The following is a 21,596-nucleotide window of genomic DNA, read 5'->3' as shown; positions in this document are numbered from 1 at the left end:
ATCAGAAACTCTTACTCTATGATGGTACTCACAGTATTAAGATTACATGCTTGGAAGAACTGGTTGTTCTCAATGAATGGCATTAAATGCATATTCTAAAAAACAAGGCTAGTCTGATTGAACTATCAGATTCAATTTAAGCAATGGAATGTCTACTAGCAACTTCTTGCTTTCTCTTTTGTGTGTGGGCTTTTGTTGCTGGCAACCAAAAAGTTCAGCGTAGCAACAGCAATAATCAGAACTCGATAGGTATTACTTCAAGGATTCCATAAAGAAAAACACAAACAGGAAAAATGTGAATTTCCCACAAACAAGTTCTTAATGCAGTAATTTAAGACTTATAATTAGATGTTTGTGTAAACTGTACCTCCCAGTTTTGTCCTTGGCATTGACATCTACTCCTTCTTTAAGGATGAATTCTACCATTTCTTGATGGTTCTCAATAACAGCCAATAGCAAAGGAGTACATCCATCCTTTTGGAAACAAATAATTCATTTAATCACTACAGAGTAATTTGCACTTTCACAGCCTATGGATGTATTAATCATTTCCACACATTACTAGCAATAGCTCCCATTTGATAATTTTGTTGAAAGATTTGTGAATTTACTTTTTCAGAAATATCCAATTCATAAAATTCAAAGATTTTATTTACTTTATTACTTCACAAAATAGGGGTGGTTTTAGTTTTTAAAAAGTTGTCTTACAAAATTGCATTTTGCCAGAACCACTTAATATTTTTTTAAATTCACTCTTGGGATATGGACATCACTAGCAAGGCCGGCATTTACTGCCCATCCCTAATTGCCCTTGAGAAGGTGGTGGTGAGCCGCCTTCTTGAACCGCTGCAGTCCGTGTGGTAAGAGTTCTCCCACAGTGCTGTTAGGACGGAAGTTCCAGGATTTTGACCCAGAAACGACAAAAAGAACAGCAATCTATGTTCAAGTAAGGATGCCGGTTGACCTGAAGGGGAACTTGGAGGTGATGGTATTCCTATGCACCTGCTGCCTTATCCATCTAGGTGGTGGAGGTTGCGGGTTTGGGAGGTGGTGTCGAAGAAACCTTCATGAGTTGCAGCAGTATATCCTGTGCATAGTACACACTGCAGCCATGGTGCATCGTTGGTGGGGGAGTGCATGTTTAAGGTGGCGGATGGGGTGTTGACCATGTGGACTGCTTTGTCCTGGATGGTGTCGAGCTCGAGTATTGTTGCAGCTGCACCCATCCAGGCAAGTGGAGAGTATTACATCACACTCCTGACTTGTGCCTTGTAGGTGAAGAGGTTTTGGGGAGTTAGGAGGTGAGTCATTTGCCGCAGAATACCCTGCCTCTGACTTGCTCTAGTAGCCATGGTATTTATGTGGCTGGTCCAGTTGAGTTTCTGGTCAATGCTGACTCCCAGGATATTGACGGTGGGGGATTCAGTGATGGTAATGCCACTGAATGTCAAGTGGAGTTGGTTAGACTCTCTCTTGTTGGAGATAGTCATTGCCTGGCATTTGTGTGCCACTTATCAACCCAAGCCTGGATGTTGTCCAGGTCTTGCTGCATGGAATTGCAAATGGAGCTGAACACTGTCCAATCATCACCGAACAGCCCCACTTCTGACCACATGATGGAGAGAAGGTCATTGACGAAGCAGCTGAAAATAGTTGGGCCTAAACGCTGCCCTGAGGAACTCCTGCAGCTTTGTCCTGGGGTTGAGATGATTGGCCTCGGACAACCACAACCATCTTCCTTTGTGTTAGGTATGACTTTAGCCACTGGAGAGTTTTCCCACCGATAGCCATCGACTTCAGTTTTACTAGGGCTCCTTGGTGCCATACTTGGTTGAATGAATGCTGCCTTGCTGTCAAGGGCAATCACTCTCACCTCACCTCTGGAATTCAGCAATTGTGTCCATGTTTGGATCAAGGCTGTAATGAGGTCTGGAGCCAAGTGGTTCTGGCGGAACCCAAACTGAGCATCAGTGAATAGGTTATTGGTGAAGTGCCACTTGATAGCACTGTTTACAACTCCTTTGCATAACTTTGCATTGCAATACTGTTGCAATTTCATACAATATTAAAAGCCACCTGCAAATTAAATCTGTGTGACTTTTGCCCATGTGAACCAGGTTCTATAGTGCTAGGACGGAATGGAATCTACTACACTATCAAAAACATTTTCTGAAATAGAGCTAGTCTCATCAGGTCTCCCTGTTAAAAAAAACAAGTTATAAATTTTCTTCACTGTAAAGTACACCTCTTCCCCATTTACACAATAGCAAGAAATTGGCTGAAGATCTACATTGTAGGAAATTTCACAATTCATGCCCTCACCACATTAGGAAGCTTGAAAGTAGGGAAAGTCAGAATCTGGTGTTTGGAACTTGCCTAGATGCCAATCTGGAAGCACCCATGTTAGAATTCACTAGTGGCAGTTATACTGGATTACAGAGCCTGACATGAAAAACTGCACAAGGCAATTCACAGCTAGCAACATCAGACTTCTAGCTCGAAGGGCTGTATAGCCTACTCCTGTTCCTGTATTTCTTAATTATGCCGCAGGCTACAAATTGCACTGTAGATACCAAGGCCTAGAAATTAATTGGCGCTGCACCCATTTTACAGGCGTAAAACATGCGCCTACAAAAAGACTTGCATTTATATAGCGCCTTTCGCAACCGTGGGACACCCCAAAGCTTTACAGCCAATGAAGTACTTCTGAAGTGTAGTCACTGTTGTAGAATATTAGCCTATGCGTCCAATATGGCGGGCAGTCTGCACGCACACATTCCTAATGTCTGTTTTAGGCCCCCTTTACAAAATTTGTTAGTGACTGACCGCAGCATATGCCATGCATGCTGTGGTCAGTATTCTCAGGCACTTGGCAGCCAAACTAGCAGTCCTTAAAAGGACCACTGTAGGCTACCTCCCGAAAGACAAGGTTATATTTTTTTTAAAACTTACCTTACTGTGCAGCCGGCAAGAGCAGGAGTATTCCTCCCAGTTCCATAATAAATTCGCAGGCCACTCACCCCCCTTCTGATTGCCTCCCCCATCCTGGACTCTGCTTACTGCCTTGGCTAGTGTTCAGCCGATCTCCGTTCTTCCCGCGACCGGTGAGCTGCCTCTAGGGTCATGACTGGCACCTTCAGTTCACCGGTAACAAATAAATAAAGTCTATGGATCAATTTTGCATGGTCCTGTCACCGGCTTCATTAGGTGCTTGCAGCATGCGCTGCACCAGGATTGCGCCCTGTTTTAGGCACAATCCAATTTTTATGCCAAGAAGAGAGGTCTGCACATTTTAAATGTTCTGAGTGTACAGGTGATAGCATCAACTTTTTCAAAACATTAAGTTGATGCTATGCTTAAATGCCCAATGGACCCCTGAGCACTAAGAGTTATATGAGGTGTCAGATCTGGGCCTGATTCCAGAGGTATTTTGGAAGCAAATCTTGAGTTGCTGCAAAATGGTAAAATGCTTTGCAACGACATATAAATGGCAGTATAATGCCAATCTAATATATTTACTGCAAAGTAGTTTTTCTTAACTACAAATCATCCATTACCAAACATGCCAACCCATCACCTCTCATTCAAAAGGAAAGTAAAAAAAAAGAAAACAACAGCAGAGAAAGAGAAGTAAAAAGAGTTAAGGGGAAAGAAGCAGAATAGAATAGACAGAAGCAGAAGAGGAGAGACATAGAGAGAGAGAGAGAGAGAGAGAGAGAGAGAAACAGCAACACAAAGGCTGCAGAAACAGTAAAGAGAGTGGCCATATTCTTCGACTTACTGTGTAAATGCCACAGAAGATCAACTAGTAATTCAAAATAGTTGTTAATTTATGTGAATTGGAGAGATGGTGATGTTGTATCATTACTGCACTACAACACCATCATAAAGATATGGGATAACACAAGTTGAAATGTGTTTCAGGGCTGTAGCATATTGATAAGTTCAGGTGACATCAAGGTTCATTCTTGAAACTTACTGGTTTGTCAATTAAAAATCTGAACACCAAAATGGATTTTCACAAGGAACACATATCAGGCCATGATATTTTACATATAGTATACAATGGCTGAATTAATTTGGGAAGTAGTTTTCCAGTAAAACATTTTTGACAAGAGCAATGCAGTAGTTGTAATATATTTGGATTTTCAAAAGGCATTCGATAAGGTACCGCATAGTAGACTCACGACGAAGGTCATAGCATGAGGAGTCACGGGACAAGTAGCAGAATGGATAGCAAGCTGGCTACAAAACAGAAAACAGAGTAGGTGTTAAAGGTAGTTACTCAGACTGGCAAAAGGTAGGAAGTGGTGTTCCACAAGGATCAGTGTTGGGACCACTGTTGTTCACCATTTACATAAACGATTTGGACCAGGGAATCGGAAGTATAATTTCAAAATTTGCGGACGACACCAAATTTGGGGGGGGGGGGGGGCGGGCGGGGAAGGGTTATAGTTAATACTGAGGCGGACCATGACAAAATACAGGAAGACATTAATAATCTTGTAGATTGGGTGTGTAATTGGCAAGTGAGTTTCAATATAGATAAGTGTGAGTTATTACATTTTGGTAGGAAGAATAAGGAGGCCATATACTCCTTGGAAAATAAAGAGTCTAAACGGGGTGGAGGAGCAGAGGGCTCGGGGGGGAGGGGGGTAACAGATACACAAATCAGTAAAAGTAGCGACGCAAGTTAATAAGGCCATAAAAAAGTAAACAAAGCACTGGGGTTCATTTCTAGAAAGTAGGGTAATTTTGTACAACTCAGAAAAAGATAAATGAAAAGATTACTACAATTATTAAAAAAACAAAAATGTAAGCACCTTATTTTGAGCATTCACGTGTGCTTCATGCTCCAGCAAATGCATTGCCAATGAGATGTTAGGGATCAGGGCAGCAAGATGCAGGGCAGTGTTTCCATTAATGTCCACAAGGTTAGGATCAGCATCATGGCCTAGTAAGATAACTGCACAATGCTCCTGTTGGCACTGTACTGCCTGTGGATGACATAACAAAAAGAAGCTTGTGCAGTAACAATTTTTCACAATTGGATACATCTTTAGGTATAAAGTTCAATGCTGTCAACTACTAGCAAATCTGGACTACAAATTGCATTTGGTTTGCCCACAATCCACAAGTGAAGAAAGTTCAGTGACATAAGATACACAATTTATATCTGGAACATCATTTAATTGAAAACTCATTTTTTGTACTTACAGTACTTGTTACTCCTGTAGGTGGCACTGTGTTAGGTATTTACAATGTTAAAGGTGTCACATTGTGTGATACACAATAGCTGCTATTTTATAGAGTATATCATCCTGTGATTGTGCAATCTGACAACCAGGTTCCCACAAATCACTCAAAATTCTTTTCATCCCCCATTTTTTCTTAGAAATTCCTAACGTCCAAAATAAGGGTTTAAACAAAAAAAATTACATATCTCACAATAGGTTGATCAAATTTATCCACCAAATTATCTTCTCTGTATTTTAATACCTTCATTTAAGTTTTTACTTGAAGGCCTCAACTTCTAAAAGCTTGCTTGGTCTTGGATTTGATATTTTGCCCAGAGCTGTGAGTGGGAGATGAACTTGGATTGTGCAGTCCACCACAGGATGCATGAGCACCAGTCAACTATACTGATGGGATATTTTGCTGCAGCTGCCAGAATTTTCTGCTCAGTAGTTTTTCTTCAAATTATTTTGAAAAATGAGGTCATATGGCCTAGTCTCAGACTTCTGTTAATACTGTTTACGAACTGGCCATTAAGCTATGCAAGATGTGTAGGGGTTACAAATTTTCTGTGTGGGCTACAAGAACTGTCCTCTCAACTCTGGCAACAAGATTCAAAGCTATCCCAGATTAATGGTATGAAAGTCTCACCTTTCTATGTAGTAAGAGTTTTAACTGAAATAAGCCTGTGCAAGCTCATCATAGATCCCAGTGAGTGCAAAGCATGCATGGTCTTCTTGACTCCAAAGATGGTTTTGGACACCAGATAATCAAGCTCACAAAAAAAATTCAGTTCAATAACTTAACAGAACTGCATAGATTCAGAGTATTGTAACCTACTCCAGAAAACAGAAATATAGTGGCTTTCCAGCTCCATTCTTCCTTGTCTGTTCTAACATGCAACAACTACACTACCTATATTTATAACCAACTTGTTTACTACATTCACAACCTGGCCTTGCCCTTGTGCTTTACTATAACCACAGAGATACCGGTGCATTATTTTAACTATGACCACTTACACAGAAATAACTTATTTTAACAATGCTGACATACGTACAAATATTCAGTAATTTTCCATTATAGAAACAATGCATAGCAGTACAAAAACATACTGATGAACTTAAAATCTCACTATTCTACTGTTTGCTCTCACAAAATTCCTAGATGCTGACTTAAAACCCTTTTGGTTTGGAGAGTGAAACTGAGTGGTTCTCCCAACATCAGGTACATTTGTAAACATAAATAACTCAATCTTAGTTGTTCTGACAACATCATTGACCCATTATCTTGTATATCTTTAGATCTTTCCTTTACATCGAACACTCGTGTATCATTTTCCAATACGTATGATCCTAGTTTTAGCATTTAAGTTGCAATACTCTGCGTCCTCTCCATTCACCTATGGTTAATATCCATTCTGTTTCAAAAGAGTGAGACCTGTGCAAATATTGACATTCACAGAGACTTGCTCCAAAGATTTGACACTCTTGGGACCCCATGTCCTCACCGTCTAGCCACTGGTGGCGCTGCCGTTTCTCAGTTTTGCATCTCAGCCCCTCAGTCTACAATGCAGGGAAAGTGCCACACTCCAACCAACTCTAATGCTCCCAAGTTGCTGTAAGTTTTGTTATTAACTATAATACTGAAATGGAATGTTGCGACCCACTCTTCATTTTTAATATAAAATAGATATACTATATTTGGTCCATACAGTAACCACGTAATTATTTACCTTCATCAAAGGGGAACGGTTATCATTGTCACAGATGTTCAGTTTTGATTTGTTTTCCACAAGGAAAGCAACGGCTTCTGCATGCCCACCTGCACATGCAAGATGCAAGGGTGCCCTAGAAGGAAAGTGAACATGTAAATATGCTAATTTGTTTATCACAGGACAGAACACTGATATGGCACTGATGCAACCCACGTATAGCATTATAAAATGCTTACGCTTTTTTAAATAATTAATTTTTAAAAAAGTAATATTGATCAACTTATTTTTTTTCTAGAATGCAGAATCATAGGATGTTACAGCATAAAAACAGGCCATTTGGCCCACTGTCTTTGCTGCTATATTTCTCCACATAAATTATCTAATCTAGTCATACTGTCCTGCTTCCTCTCCATGCATGAATACCCAACCACTATTCAATTCAGTTTTAAAAGAATGAATTTATGAACTCTGCTTCAACAATGGTTTATGGTAGAGAATTCCACCTTCTGCATCAAAAATGTTTTACTATTGCCACTTAAATTCTCTTTCTGATCATCTTAAAATTCTGTCCTCTTGTTACCATCTTGCCAACCATTCAAAACAATTCACCACTATCTTGCTGTAGCCTTTCATGAAGACCCCGATCAGGTCACCTTTAACCTTCTCAGCTATAATGAAAAAAGCCCTAATTTTTGAAGTCTCACTTCATAATTAACACCATACCCATGGTAACATTTTATGAACTTACACTGTAGCTTTGCCATTGCTTTTGACCCTTTCCCTTGAATAAACCTTTTTAATAGTAAAGGACAATATCAGAATATATTTCTGGAAAATTCAAGTGGGGGGAATAGAAAGAAATGTGTAGTGGTAGGGGATAGTATAGACAGGGGGATAGATACTGTTCTCTACAGTCATCGCCGGGAATCCCGAAGGCTGTGTTGCATGCCCAGTGCTAGGATTAGGAATATCCCCTCGTGGCTGGAGAAGAATTTGGAGCTTGGGGGTGGGGGGAGGATCCAATTGTTGTGGTCCATGTAGGAACCAACAACATAGGTAGAACTAGGAATGAGGTTCTGCTGAGAGTTTGAGAAGCTAGGTTCCAAATTCATAAGCAGAACCCCAAAAGGTAATAATCTCCGCATTACTACCTGAGCCACGCACAAATTGACATAGGGTCAAACCGATCAGAGAGTTAAATGCGTGGCTCAAAGGGTGATGTGAGAGACAGGGGTTTCAATTCATGGGACACTGGCAGCTGTACTGGGAAAAGAGGGAGCTCTTCCGTTGGGACGGACTCCACTTAAACCGGGCTGGGACCAGTGTCCTGTTGAATTGAATAACTAGGGCGGTAGATAGGGCTTTAAACTAAAAAGGAGTGGGGTTAGGGTTTAGGTAATGGTAAATTTATAAATCTAAAGAGAAAGGTCAAGGTCATAGAGCAGTATAGCAATTTGGGTAAAGATAAGCTGAGTGTCAAGAAGGGAAAGAGAGTTTAACGGTAATAGTGCATCAGTGAATAAGTTCAAATCAGGAAAAAATAGTAAAAAGTTTAAATTAAAGGTGCTTTATCTGAATGCATGAAGCATTCGTAACAAGATAGATGAATTAATGGCACAAATAGAGATAAATGGGTTTGATCTAGTAGCCATTACTGAGACGTGGTTGCAAGGTAATCAAGGTTGGTAACTAAATATTCCAGTATACTTGACTTTTTGAAAAGACAAAAAAAAAATGGAAAAGTGGGTGGGGTGGGGGAATAGCCCTGATAATAAAGGATGACAAAGACAGTAGTGAAAAAGGATCTTCGCTCAGAAGATCAGGAAGTAGAATCAGTATGGGTGGAGATAAGAAACAACAAAAGGCAGAAAACAGTGGTAGGAGTAGTTTAAAGGCCCCCTGACAGTAGTTAGAAGGTAGCAAATGTAATCACGCTATTCAAGAAAGGAGGGAGAGAGAAAACTGGGAACTACAGGCCAGTTAGCCTGTCATCAGTTGTTAGGAAAATGCTGTAATCTATTATTAAGGACGTAGTAACGGGACACTTAGAAAATCACATGATTAGGCAGAGTCAACATGGTTTTATGAAAGGGAAATCGTGTTTGACAAATCTATTAGTTTGCGAGGATGTAACTAGCAGGATAGATAAAGGGAAACCAACGGATGTAGTATATTTGGATTTTCAAAAGGCATTCGATAAGGTGCCACACAAAAGGTTGTTACACAAGATAAGGACTCATGGGGTTGGGGGTAATATATTAGCATGGATAGGGGATTGGTTAATGGACAGAAAATGGAGAGTAGGAATAATCGGGTCATTTTCAGATTGGCAGGCTGTAACTAGTGGGGTGCCGCAAGGATCAGTGCTTGGGCCTCAGCTATTTACAATCTATATTAATGACTTAGATGAAGGGACCGAGTGTAATGCATCCAAGTTTGCTGAGAATACAAAGCTAGGTGGGAAAGTAAGCTGTGGGGCGGACACAAAGAGTCTGCAAAGGGATATAGACAGATTAAGTGAGTGCGCAAGGTGGTGGCAGATGGAGGTTATTCATTTTGGTAGGAAGAATAGAAAAACAGAATATTTTTTAAATGGCGAGAAACTATTAAATGTTGGTGTTCAGAGGGACTTGGGTGTTCTTGTACACGAATCACAAAGTTAACTCTTTACAATCTATATTAACGATTTGGAGGAGGGGACCGAGTGTAACATATCAAAGTTTGCAGATGATACAAAGATGGGAGGGAAAGGGGGTGACTAGGCGTGTGGATGAGGGTAACGCAGTGGATGTGGTATACATGGATTTCAGTAAGGCCTTCGATAAAGTCCCCCACAGGAGACTGGTCAAGAAGGTACGAGCCCATGGAATCCAGGGTGCCTTGGCACTTTGGATACAAAACTGGCTTAGTGGCAGAAGGCAGAGGGTGATGGTCGAAGGTTGTTTTTGTGACTGGAAGCCTGTGGCCAGTGGGGTACCACAGGGATCGGTGCTGGGTCCCTTGCTGTTTGTGGTCTACATTAATGACTTGGATATGAATGTAAAAGGTATGATCAGTAAGTTCGCTGATGATACAAAAATTGGTAGGGTGGTAAATAGCGAGGAGGATAGCCTCAGTCTGCAGGACGATATAGATGGGTTGGTCAGATGGGCGGAACAGTGGCAAATGGAATTTAACCCGGAAAAGTGCAAGGTGATGCACTTTGGAGGGACTAACAAGGCAAGGGAATACACAATGAATGGGAGGACCCTAGGCAAGACAGAGGGTCAGAGGGATCTTGGTGTGCAAGTTCACAGATCCCTGAAGGCGGCGGAACAGGTAGATAAGGTGGTAAAGAAGGCATATGGGATACTTGCCTTTATTAGCCGAGGCATAGAATATAAGAGCAAGGAGGTTATGATGGAGCTGTATAAAACACTGGTTAGGCCACAGTTGGAGTACTGTGTGCAGTTCTGGTCGCCACACTACAGGAAGGATGTGATCGCTTTGGAGAGGGTGCAGAGGACATTCACCAGGATGTTACCAGGGCTGGAGCGCTTCAGCTATGAAGAGAGACTGGGAAGATTGGGTTTGTTTTCCTTGGAGCAGAGGAGGCTGAGGGGGGACATGATTGAGGTGTACAAAATTATGAGGGGCACAGATAGGATGGATACTAAGGAGCTTTTTCCCTTCGTTGAGGGTTCTATAACAAGGGGACATAGATTCAAGGTAAAAGGCGGGAGGTTTAGAGGGGATTTGAGAAAGAACTTTTTCACCCAGAGGGTGGTTGGAGTCTGGAACTCACTGCCTGAAAGGGTTGTGGAGGCAGGAACCCTCACAACATTCAAGAAGCATTTGGATGAGCACTTGAAATGCCATAGCATACAAGGCTACGGACCAAATGCTGGAATATGGGATTAGAGTAGACAGGGCTGATGGCCGGCGCGGACACGATGGGCCGAAGGGCCTCTATCCGTGCTGTATGACTCTATGACTCTAAAGTAGAGAGTGAGGAGGACATAAAAAACCTACAAGGGGATATAGACTGGCTGGGTGAGTGGGCGGAGATTTGGCAGATGCAATACAATATTGGAAAATGTGAGGTTATGCACTTTGGCAGGAAAAATCAGAGAGCAAATTATCTTATTGGCGAGAAACTGGAAAGTACTGCAGTACAAAGGGATCTGGGGGTCCTAGTGCAAGAAAATCAAAACGTTAGTATGCAGGTGCAGCAGGTGATCAAGAAGGCCAACGGAATGTTGGCTTTTATTGCTAGGGGGATAGAATATAAAAACAGGGAGGTATTGCTGCAGTTATATAAGGTATTGGTGAGACCGCACCTGGAATACTGCATACAGTTTCGGTCTCCATACTTAAGAAAAGACATACTTGCTCTCGAGGCAGTACAAAGAAGGTTCACTCGGTTAATCCCAGGGATGAGGGGGTGGACATATGAGGAGAGGTTGAGTAGATTGGGACTCTACTCATTGGAGTTCAGAAGAATGAGAGGCGATCTTATTGAAACATATAAGATTGTGAAGGGGCTTGATCGGGTGGATGCGGTAAGGATGTTCCCAAGGATGGGTGAAACTAGAACTAGGGGGCATAATCTTAGAATAAGGGGCTGCTCTTTCAAAACTGAGATGAGGAGAAACTTCTTCACTCAGAGGGTAGTGGGTCTGTGGAATTTGCTGCCCCAGGAAGCTGTGGAAGCTACATCATTAAATAAATTTAAAACAGAAATAGACAGTTTCCTAGAAGTAAAGGGAATTAGGGGTTATGGGGAGCGGGCAGGAAATTGGACATGAATTTAGATTTGAGGTTAGGATCAGATCAGCCATGATCTTATTGAATGGCGGGGCAGGCTCGGGGGGCCGATTGGCCTGCTCCTATTTCTTATGTTCTTAACATGCATGTACAGCAAGCAATTGGGAACGCAAACAGTATGTCGATCTTTATTGCAAGGGGGTTGGAGTACAAGTGTAAGGAAGTCTTGCTGCAATTGTACAGGGCTTTGGTGAGACCACATCTGCAGTACTTTGAACAGTTTTGGTCTCCTTACCTAAGGAAAGATATATTTGCCTTAGAGGGGGTGCAACGAAGGTTCACTAGATTGATTCCTGGGAGGAGAGATTTAATAGAATGGGCCTATATTCTCTGGAGCTTAGAAGAATATGAGGTGATCTCATTGAAACAAATAAGGTTCCAATAGGGCTTGACAGGGTAGATGCTGAGAGGCTGTTTCCCCTGGTTGTAGAGTCTAGATCTAGGGGACATTGTCACAGCATAAGGGGTCGGACATTTAGGACTGAGATGAGGAATTTCTTCACTCAGAGGAGTGTGAATATTTGGAATTCTCTACCCCAGAGGGCTATGGATGCTCAGTCGTTGAGTATATTTAAGACAGATCAATAGATTTTTGGACTCTACGGGATATGGGGATCGGACGGAAATGTGAAGTTGAGGTCGAAGATCAGCCATGATCTTATTGGATGGCGGAGCAGGCTCGAGGAGCCGTATGGCCTACTCCTACTTCTATATTCTTATGATTTTAAAATTCTCATCCTTCTGTTCAAATCCTCTATGGTCTTGTCTCTGTCTCTGTAACCTCCTCCAGCCCTACAACCCTCAGAGATTTCTGCGCTCCTCCAATTCTGGCATCTTGTGCATTCTCGATTTTCATTGCTCCATCATTGGTGGCCGTGCCTTCAGCTGCCTAGCCTAAGCTTTAGAATTCCCCCTCAATCTCTACACCTCCCTACCTCTCCTCCTTTAAGTCGTTCCTTAAAACCTACCTTTTTGACCAAGCTTTTGGTCACTTGTCCTAATATCTCTGTGGCTCAATGTCAAATTTTGTCCAGTAACGCTCCTGTGAAGCGCCTTGGGACGTTGTTGTTGTTGTTGTACCTCCGTGAGCTCTCTTTTACACCTATCCAGCTGAATTCCATCCCGATTCTACAAAATTCTTGACCTCCCCACCCTGCAGGTTCGTCCTGGCCATGGCCTCAACTCTAAATATTCACCACCCCCTCCTACATTCTTATGATTTTAAAATTCTCATCCTTCTGTTCAAATCCTCTATGATCTTGTCTCTGTAACCTCCTCCAGCCCTACAACCCTCAGAGATCTCTGCGTTCCTCCAATTCTGGCATCTTGCGCATTCTTGATTTTCATTGCTCCAGCATTGGTGCATGTTCATCCTAGCCTCACATATGCTCTATACAAAATTATAGTCTCTGATGATCCAAAACCTCAGCTCAGCTGGCCTTCCTAGTTGATTCAAAATTTCAAGTCTCTCTATTCTGCAGGTTTGTCCTAACTCTACCCTCAGCCCCCACTCTAAACTTGTCAGCTCTTCCCTCCCATGCAGGATCTTAGCCCCGATCCTTTAAAACAATAACACCCAGTGCTTCTTCCTCTGCCTTCTATCTTCACACTGCTCACTTGCAAATTTTCCTCAACTCAACGGTTCCCAGCCCCAGCCCCAGCCTCATCCCTCGCTTCAATTCTTTAAAATTGTTACCTGTCCACATATTCCCAACCCTGACCTAGCCGTCAAAATTTTGCAGCTTCCCATCCGTGATCATGATTTGAATTAAACATTTTTGTTCAGCTGCCAAATACAGACCATGTTGCTTTTAAATTTTACTTTCCACCATTCTAAGATTCCAGTCTTCAAAAACATTTCTTGAACCAGCTTTTTTCCCCAGCAGGCTCCCAATCATATTCTCCAGCTTACCATCAGCAAAGCCACAGGTGATCTGCTAGTACTTTATAAAAAAAAAAGTAAAATGGAATGACCGGGCCTGCGCCAGATGGTGAGGGAATCAATGAGAAAATAATACACAATCCTGTCCTCACCAACCCACTTATCTGTGGATGACAGCACTGCTAGTACAACCAACGGCTAGTCCTTGTGAAGATAAAGCCAAATCTCCATCATGACAATATCTTCCACTTAGTGTGGCACTACCACCATGCTAAGCGGGATAACTTAAGGACAAATGGAACCCAAAGCTGGGTATCCATTAGGCACTGTGGACCATCAGCAGCAGTAGAATTGCATACCACCACATCCTAACTTCAAGTCCTTGATCACCATCAAGCCAGGAGAGCAATGGTTCAGTGGAGAGTGCAGAAGGATGTGCTAGGAACTGCACAGGGCATACCTTTAAAAGAGGTATGAACCTAGTGAAGCTAGTATACAGGACTACCTGCATGCTAAACATCAAAAGCAGCAGGCACTAAATAGAGCTAAGCAGTCCCAAAACCAACAGATTAGAGAAAATCTCTACAGCTCCACCACATCCAGGCAAGAATGATGATGGATAATAAGGTAACTAACAGGAGGTGGCTCCATGAACATCCCCATCCTTAACCATGGTGAAGCACAACTCAAGAATCCAAGAGATAATGCTGAAGTGTTTGCTGTGTCTTCAGCCTAAAGTGTCAAGAGGATGATCTTACTCAGCCTCACAAGTTCCCACCATCGTAAATACCAACCAGCCTCTCATCTTCCACTCTCATCCAAAGCTCTGCTGCCCACATCCTAACTCGCACCAAGTCTCGTTCACCCATCACAACAAGCTCGCTGACCTACAATGATTCCTGGTCCCCGAACACCTCTATTTTAAAATTCTCACAGTCGTGTTCAAAGCGCTCGATTGTCTCGTCCGTACCTATCTCTGTAACCTTCTCCAGCCCTACAACTCTCCGAGATCTCTGCGTTCCTCCAACTCTGGCCTCTTGTCCATCCCCCCCTTCCTTCACACCACCACTGGCAGCCATGCCTTCAGCTGTCATAGGCCCCAAGCTTTGGAATTCCCTCCCGAAACCTCTCTCTCCCCTCAGTGAGGAGAAACAGTGAGAGCGGAGCGGGGATAAAAACAGCGCAGAGTGAGAGCAGACCAACTGCATTCTGATAAAAATCAAAGAATGGCGTCACAGGTAAAGCAGGTGGGTGATTGGTGGTGAGTATTTCTTTTTCTTAGGACTGTGGGCTAAGTTACAGTGAAACCGTATAGCAGATAACTAAATTTATAATTAACTAAACTTAATTAAATAAATTAAACGAGATTAGTACTTAGATCAAAATTATAAATGATTGACGTAATTAATTAAATAAATACTATAGATATGGCAGGGCAGGAGATGTGTTGCAGCTGCAACATGTGGGAGCTACTGGACAGTCTCAAATGGGGCGACCACATCTGCAGTAAGTGTCTGCAGTTCGAGGAAATTCGGCTCAGAGTTGAGGAGCTGGAGTCCGAGCTGCAGACTTTGCGATACATCAGGGAGGGAGAAAGTTACCTGGACACTTTGTTCCACGAGGCAGTCACACCCCTTAGACTAAATACTTTAGATTTGGCTCATGGTCAGGGACAGGAGAGTGTGACTGCGAGTGAGGCAGGTACATGGATCCAGGAGGTAGTATTGCAGGAGCCTCAGCCCTTGCACTTATCTAACAGTTACAAGTTCTTGCAAGCTGTGTGGACAAGAGCAAGGACTGCAGGGAGGATGATCAAAATTGACCACGACACCGTGGTACAGAAGGCCATTCAAGTGGGGGGGGGGGGGGGGGGGGGGGAGTAAAAAGGAAGGTGGTGGTAGTAGTAGGCAACAGTATAGTTAGGGGGAATGATACTGTTCTCTGCAGCCAAGAGCATAGTCCCGAAGGCTGTGTTGCCTACCGGTGCCAGGGTTAAGAACATCTCCTCCGGGCTGGAGAGGAACTTAGAGTGGGAGGGGGAGGATCCAGTTGTCATGGTCCATGTAGGTACCAACGACATAGATAAGACTAAGAAAGAGGCTCTGCTGAGAGAGTATGAGCAGCTAGGGACTAAATTAAAAAGCAGAACCACAAAGGCAATAATCTCTGGATTACCTCCTGAGCCACAAGCAAATTGGCATAGGGTAAATAAGATCAGGGAGATGAATGCATGGCTCAAAGATTGGTGTGGGAGAAGTGGGTTTTGATTCGTGGGGCAGTGGCACCAGTACTGGGGAAAGAGAGAGCTGTTCTGTCAAGACGGGCTTCACCTGAACCATGGTGGGACCAGTGTTCTGGCGAATCGAATAACTAGGGCTGTAGAAATAGCTTTAAACTAAATTGGGGGGGGGGGGGGGGTAGGGTTCAGATGGGGGGGAAATTTAGAATGTTGAAGAGAAAGGGCAAGGGAGTAGTACAGGGAAGAGATAGGGGTAATGATAACCAGAGTGTGACAGGAAAGAACAGAGCAAACAAACATAAGAGTGCACCAGCAAATAGGGTCAGAGTAGGAAAAAAATGGTAAAAAGACAAAATTAAAGGTTCTTTATCTGAATGCACGTAGCATTCGTAATAAGCTAGATAAATTGACAGCACAAATAGAGACAAATGGGTACGATCTCATTGCCATTACAGAAACGTGGTTGCAAGGTGACCAAGGTTGGGAACTGAATATTCAGTGGTATCTGACATTTCAGAAGGATAGGAAGAAAGAAAAAGGTGGTGGGGTAGCTCTATTAATAAAGGATGAAATTAGTACAATAGTGAGAAATGATCTTGGCTCAGAAGATCAAGATGTAGAATCAATTTGGGTGGAGGTAAGAAATAGCAAGGGTAAGAAATCACTGGTGGGAGTATTCTATAGGCCCCTGAACAGCAGCTACACTGTAGGGCAAAATATAAATCAAGAAATAACGGGGGCTTGTAAAAAAGGCAATGCAATAATCATGGCCGATTTTAACTTTCATATAGATTGGACAAATCAAATTGGCAAAAGTAGCCCTGAGGATGAGTTCATAGAGTGTATTCGGAACTGTTTCTTAGAACAATATGTTGTGGAACCAACCAGGGAACAGGCCTTTTTAGATTTGGTAATGGGTAATGAGACAGGATTAATTAATGACCTCAAAGTGAAGGATCCCTTAGAAAACAGTGATCATAATATGACAGAATTTCACATCTAGTTTCAGAGTGGGGATCTTGGATCTGAAACTACTGTATTAAACCTAAATAAGGGCAATTACAATGGCATGAGGACAGAGTTGGCTAAAGTGGACTGGGAAAACAGATTAGAAGGTATGACGATGGATAAGCAGTGGCAGACATTTAAAAAGAAATTTTATGACTCTCAACAAAAATATATCCCAGTAAGGAGGAAAGACTCCATGAGTACGGCGTACTAACTATGGCTAACTAAGGAAGTTAAGGATGGTATCAAGTAAAAAGAAAAGGCATACAAGGTGGCAAAGATTAGTGGTAAGACCGAAGATTGGGAAAACTTTAGAAACCAGCAAAGGAGGACTAAAAAAATAAGAGGGAGAAAATAGATTATGAGAATAAACTAGCAAGAAATATAAAAACTGACAGCAAGAGCTTTTACAAGTATATAAAAAGGAAGAGAGTAGCTAAAGTAAGTATAGGTCCCTTACAGGAGGAGCCTGGGGAAATAATAAATGGAAAGCAAGGAAATGGCAGAGGCATTGAACAGATATTTTGTACCTGTCTTCACAGTAGAAGATGCTAAAAGAATATCAATAATAGTAGATAATCAAGGGGCAAAGGGGAGGGAGGATCTAAAAACAATCACTAGAGAAAAAGTACTAGGCAAACTAATGGGTCTGCAGGCTGACAAGTCTCCTGGACCCAATGGCTTGCATCTGAGGGTCTTAAAAGAAGTGGCTAGAGATAGTCGACGCATTGGTTGTAATCTTCCAAAATTCACTAGATTCTGGAAAGGTCCCAGCAGATTGGAAAACCGCAAATGTAACGCCCTTATTCAAGAAAGGAGGGAGACAGAAGTGGGTAACTATAGGCCAATTAACCTAACTCTGTCATTGGGAAAATGCTAGAATCAATTATTAAGGAAGTAGTAACAGGACATTTAGAGACTCAAAATAAAATCAAGAAGAGTCAACATGGTTTTATGAAAGGGAAATAGTGTTTGACAAATTTATTAGAGTTCTTTGAGGAAGTAATGAACAGGGTGGACAAAGGGGAACCAGTAGATGTAGTGTATTTGGATTTCCAAAAGGCATTCAATAAGGTGCCACATTAAAGGTTACTGCACAAGGTAAGAGCTCATGGTGTTGGGGGTAATATATTAGCAAGAATAGAGGATTGGCTAACTAACAGAAAAGAGTCGGGATAAAGGGGTCATTTTCAGGATGGCAATCTGTAACTAGTGAGGTGCCGCAGGGCTCAGAGCTGGGGCCTCAACTATTTACAATCTTTATCAATGACTTGGATGAAGGAACAGAGTGTCTTGTGGCCAAATTTGCTGATGATACAAAGATAGGTGGAAAGTAAGTTGTGAGGAGAACACAAAGTGTGTGCAAAGGGATATAGATAGGATAAGCAAGTGGGCAAAAATGTGTCATTTGTAGTGTAACGTGGGAAGATGTGAAGTCATCTACTTTGGTAGGAAGAATAACAAAGCAAAATATTATATAAATGGAGAAAGACTACAGAATGCTACGGTACAGAGGGATTTGGGTGTCCTCGTCCACGAAACACAAAATGTCAGCATACAGATGTAGCAAGTAATTGGGAAGGCAAATGGAATATTGGCCTTTATTTCAAGGGGGGATGAAGTATAAAGGCAGGGAAGTCTTGCTACAACTGTACAGGGTGCTGGTGAGACCACACCTAGAATACTGTGTACAGTTTTAGTCCCCTTATTTAAGGAAGGATATACTTGTATTGGAGGTGGTTCAAAGAAGGTTCACTAGGTTGATTCAGAGTATGGAAAGGTTTTCTTATGAGGAAAGATTGAGCAGGTTGGGCCTATACTCACTGGAGTTTAGAAGAATGAGAGGAGAGCTTATTGAAACATAAGATTCTGAGAGGGCTTGACAGGATGTTTCCCCTCATAAGGGAATCTAGAACAAGGAGGCATAGTCTCAGAATAAGGGGTCGCCCATTTAAGATGGGGGTGAGGAGAAATTTGTTCTCTGAGGGTTGTGAACCTTTGGAATTCTTTGCCCCAAAGAGCAGTGGAGGCTGAGTCATCGAATATCTTCAAGGCTGAGTTAGATAAATTTTTGATCAGCAAGGAAGTCAAAGGGGAACAGGTGGGAAAGTGTAGTTGAGGCCAGAATCTCAATGAATGGTGGAGCAGGTTCGAAGATCTTCTTTAATACCTAACTCTTTGACAAAGCTTTATGGTCACCTGTCCTATTGGTTCCTTCTTCGGCCCGGTATCAATTCTTGTCTGATTATGCTCCTGTGAAGTGCCTTGGGACGTTTCACTACGTTAAAGGCGCTAAATAAATGCAAGTTGTTGTAATCGAGCTCCTTTCTCACACCCTCAAAGAAAACCAGTAAATTAGATTAGCGATACCTCACCTTCATGAACCCATATTGGCAATCATTTATAATTTTATTTCAATCCAAATGCTCCATGATATTATCTTTAATAAAGGTTCCTGCAACTTTACCCACAATGGACATCAAACTCACCGAACTGTAGTTTCCTAGGACACTTTTGCTATTTAAAAAAAATAGGAGTACCATCTGCCTTTCTTCAGTCCGCCCGGGATTTATCCACCAAAGTGGAAGTAGGATTAACAGCCTTTTCTAAACCTTCAGGATCACAATATTCAGAAAGGACAAACCAGCAAGAAAGAAATGGGGGTGCAAATAGAACCAAAGTGCCTCGAGCTTGTAGACCAAATTGCCAGGACTCTGGGGCGGCATGTGGCTCATTAGCTATAGCTTGGGTTCCCTGCTCTAGATTCAGTGTTGTATTCCAACCATTAAAGATTACAATGAGAATAAAACATGAAGGTATTAAATTAGACTGGTTAATGCCAGGTACCTCCTTACCTGTTTTCTTTATCCAGCTGATTTACGTCATTTTTCTTAATGAGCTGTCGAAGTTTGGGCAAATCCCCAACAGAAGCAGCTTTATGCAGTTTTCCCAAATCTTTCTCTTTCAGCTCATAACCTACAGAGGCCACACTCCCAGTGTCTGAGGTATTGGGAGAAAATCTTTTCTTTTTCTTTGCAAAACTGAATATTTTTTTCATTTTTTTACGACTATTGTTAAAAGCAGTGCTGTTACCAAATAAAAATGCGGGCGCATCATTCAGCGGTGCCTGTTACAGTAAATTACATCGCATGGGATGTCTTTCCAAAATCCATTATGATGCAAGGTAAATATCCAGGAACAGAATCCGACTGTCAGGAAGGTGCAAATCCAGACAATTCCCTTGAGATTGGATTAGACAATTTATCCGTTTGCTGCAGGCGGCGCAACCAAGGATGGTCCAGGATTTACAGCAGATGCGGCTGATCCTTTTGAAGAACAGACACGGCGCAATTCAGATTCCTCTGCCGCTTTCAACGCCAATACGTATATATATATATATATATATAATAAATAGCGATGTTAACGCACAGTTCCTCGGCTCCCGGCAGAGTGGACCAGCGGCCTAAAAGACAGACACACACCCGTCAGTAAACATATATTTAAAAGACGGTTTATGACACAGAGCAAGAGCGGCGTTGTTTTGAATGAGAGGCAAAGCGTAATTCTAACGGCAAGGCGCTGTGCTATTTGCTAACATTACAAAGCCTCCTCCATCATCCCACCGTTTGTCTCTGTACCGCGCTCGCCTCCTTCTCTTCTGATCTTCACCCTCCAAACCCTCTCCTTACACAAAATTCCTCCAACGGCCGTTTATGGAACACTCGCTGCCACTATCGCGTGCAACCCGCCTTGCGCATGACGTCACACGCAGCTACGCCTGACGTCGTACCGCGGACCTATGTAACGCAATCAGCCAATTGTAAAGTGGAAAGAGAGAGCAAGAGCTCGATGGTGGGGTTTGTCCTGTCAGATTATGGCAATGTGTGTTGAGTTATATGTGAAATGCAAACAGTTCGCAACTGGAACTTTTCCGGGAAGGCCAGTGAGGCAAAGGGTAGGCGCACAGTTTAAAGAGTACTGTCATATTTGCAAATTAAGAATTTGCATTTAAATAGTATCCATCAGGTTTCAAAGCTCTTTGGAACCAATTAAATTGTGCACTGTTTATTGTATGGGACTAGCGACCCCGCAGGGTGTTTCTAAGTACAACAATAGCAAATTGTAGGCTGGCACTAAAATAAAATGACCATGAAAGTTGAAAGTAATAATGGGCCAGATTTTGCTGTGAGCCATGAACAAACGAAGCCATCTGTTCATTAGATTTGCATTTGCCCATAGACTTTCCATGGGGTTTTGCACAGCAAGTTGCTGTCAGCGGGACATCCAAACAGGGCATTTGGGACCTGGGTGAACAGGGCAAGCAACGGTGTGACTTCTTAACGAATCAGATTATGGAAGCGATAATAAGCAGCACAGAGTCTGAACCAGGAAGTGTAAGTTAGAATAGTGAATTCAAAGTCAAATCAGGTACAGAAAGCGAAATAGAGGGAAAGAAAGATTGGATTAAGAGAGAGAAAGATTGGATTAAGAGAGAGATAAAAGAAACAGAAAGAAAACGTTTTAAAAAATATATTTACATTTTTATTTAAATCACCAACAACAATTAAAAGCTGCTGGAATGAGCCTCCATACTTGTAAAAGTTAATTTTCAGTGCCAGAGAGGATTTTTGGCAGTAATTAAGACTGTACTTAAAGTTGATAAGTCACCCGGTCCGGATGGAATGCATCTTAGGTTGCTGATGGAAGTA

The 21,596-nt window shown here is 42.2% G+C and overlaps 1 protein-coding gene across 5 annotated transcripts in view; it reads right to left on the bottom strand.

Annotated features, from left to right (window-relative positions):
- Nucleotides 1–20,556, bottom strand: part of si:ch211-272n13.3 (ankyrin repeat domain-containing protein 26) — a 191,437-nt gene extending 170,881 nt beyond the window's left edge. For 3 of the 5 annotated variants that reach the window (XR_010966206.1, XM_067999525.1, XM_067999526.1), the window contains exons 1-4: nucleotides 19,743–20,556; nucleotides 6,971–7,085; nucleotides 4,824–4,997; nucleotides 368–474 (exon numbers count right to left, since the gene is read on the bottom strand). Coding sequence is in view for 4 of the 5 variants with exons in the window: in XM_067999525.1 (XP_067855626.1) it covers nucleotides 368–474; nucleotides 4,824–4,997; nucleotides 6,971–7,085; nucleotides 19,743–19,945 (599 nt within the window). In the remaining variant the exon portion in view is untranslated. The remainder of the gene's footprint in view (nucleotides 1–367; nucleotides 475–4,823; nucleotides 4,998–6,970; nucleotides 7,086–19,742) is intronic. The other 2 variants (XM_067999527.1, XM_067999528.1) reach the window with 2 other exon arrangements.
- Nucleotides 20,557–21,596: the final 1,040 nt, after the last annotated feature.

The sequence above is a fragment of the Heptranchias perlo genome, chromosome 18 (genome assembly GCF_035084215.1).
Source record: "Heptranchias perlo isolate sHepPer1 chromosome 18, sHepPer1.hap1, whole genome shotgun sequence".
NCBI classification, from domain to species: domain Eukaryota; kingdom Metazoa; phylum Chordata; class Chondrichthyes; order Hexanchiformes; family Hexanchidae; genus Heptranchias; species Heptranchias perlo.
This window is presented reverse-complemented; position numbering and strand designations above follow the sequence as displayed.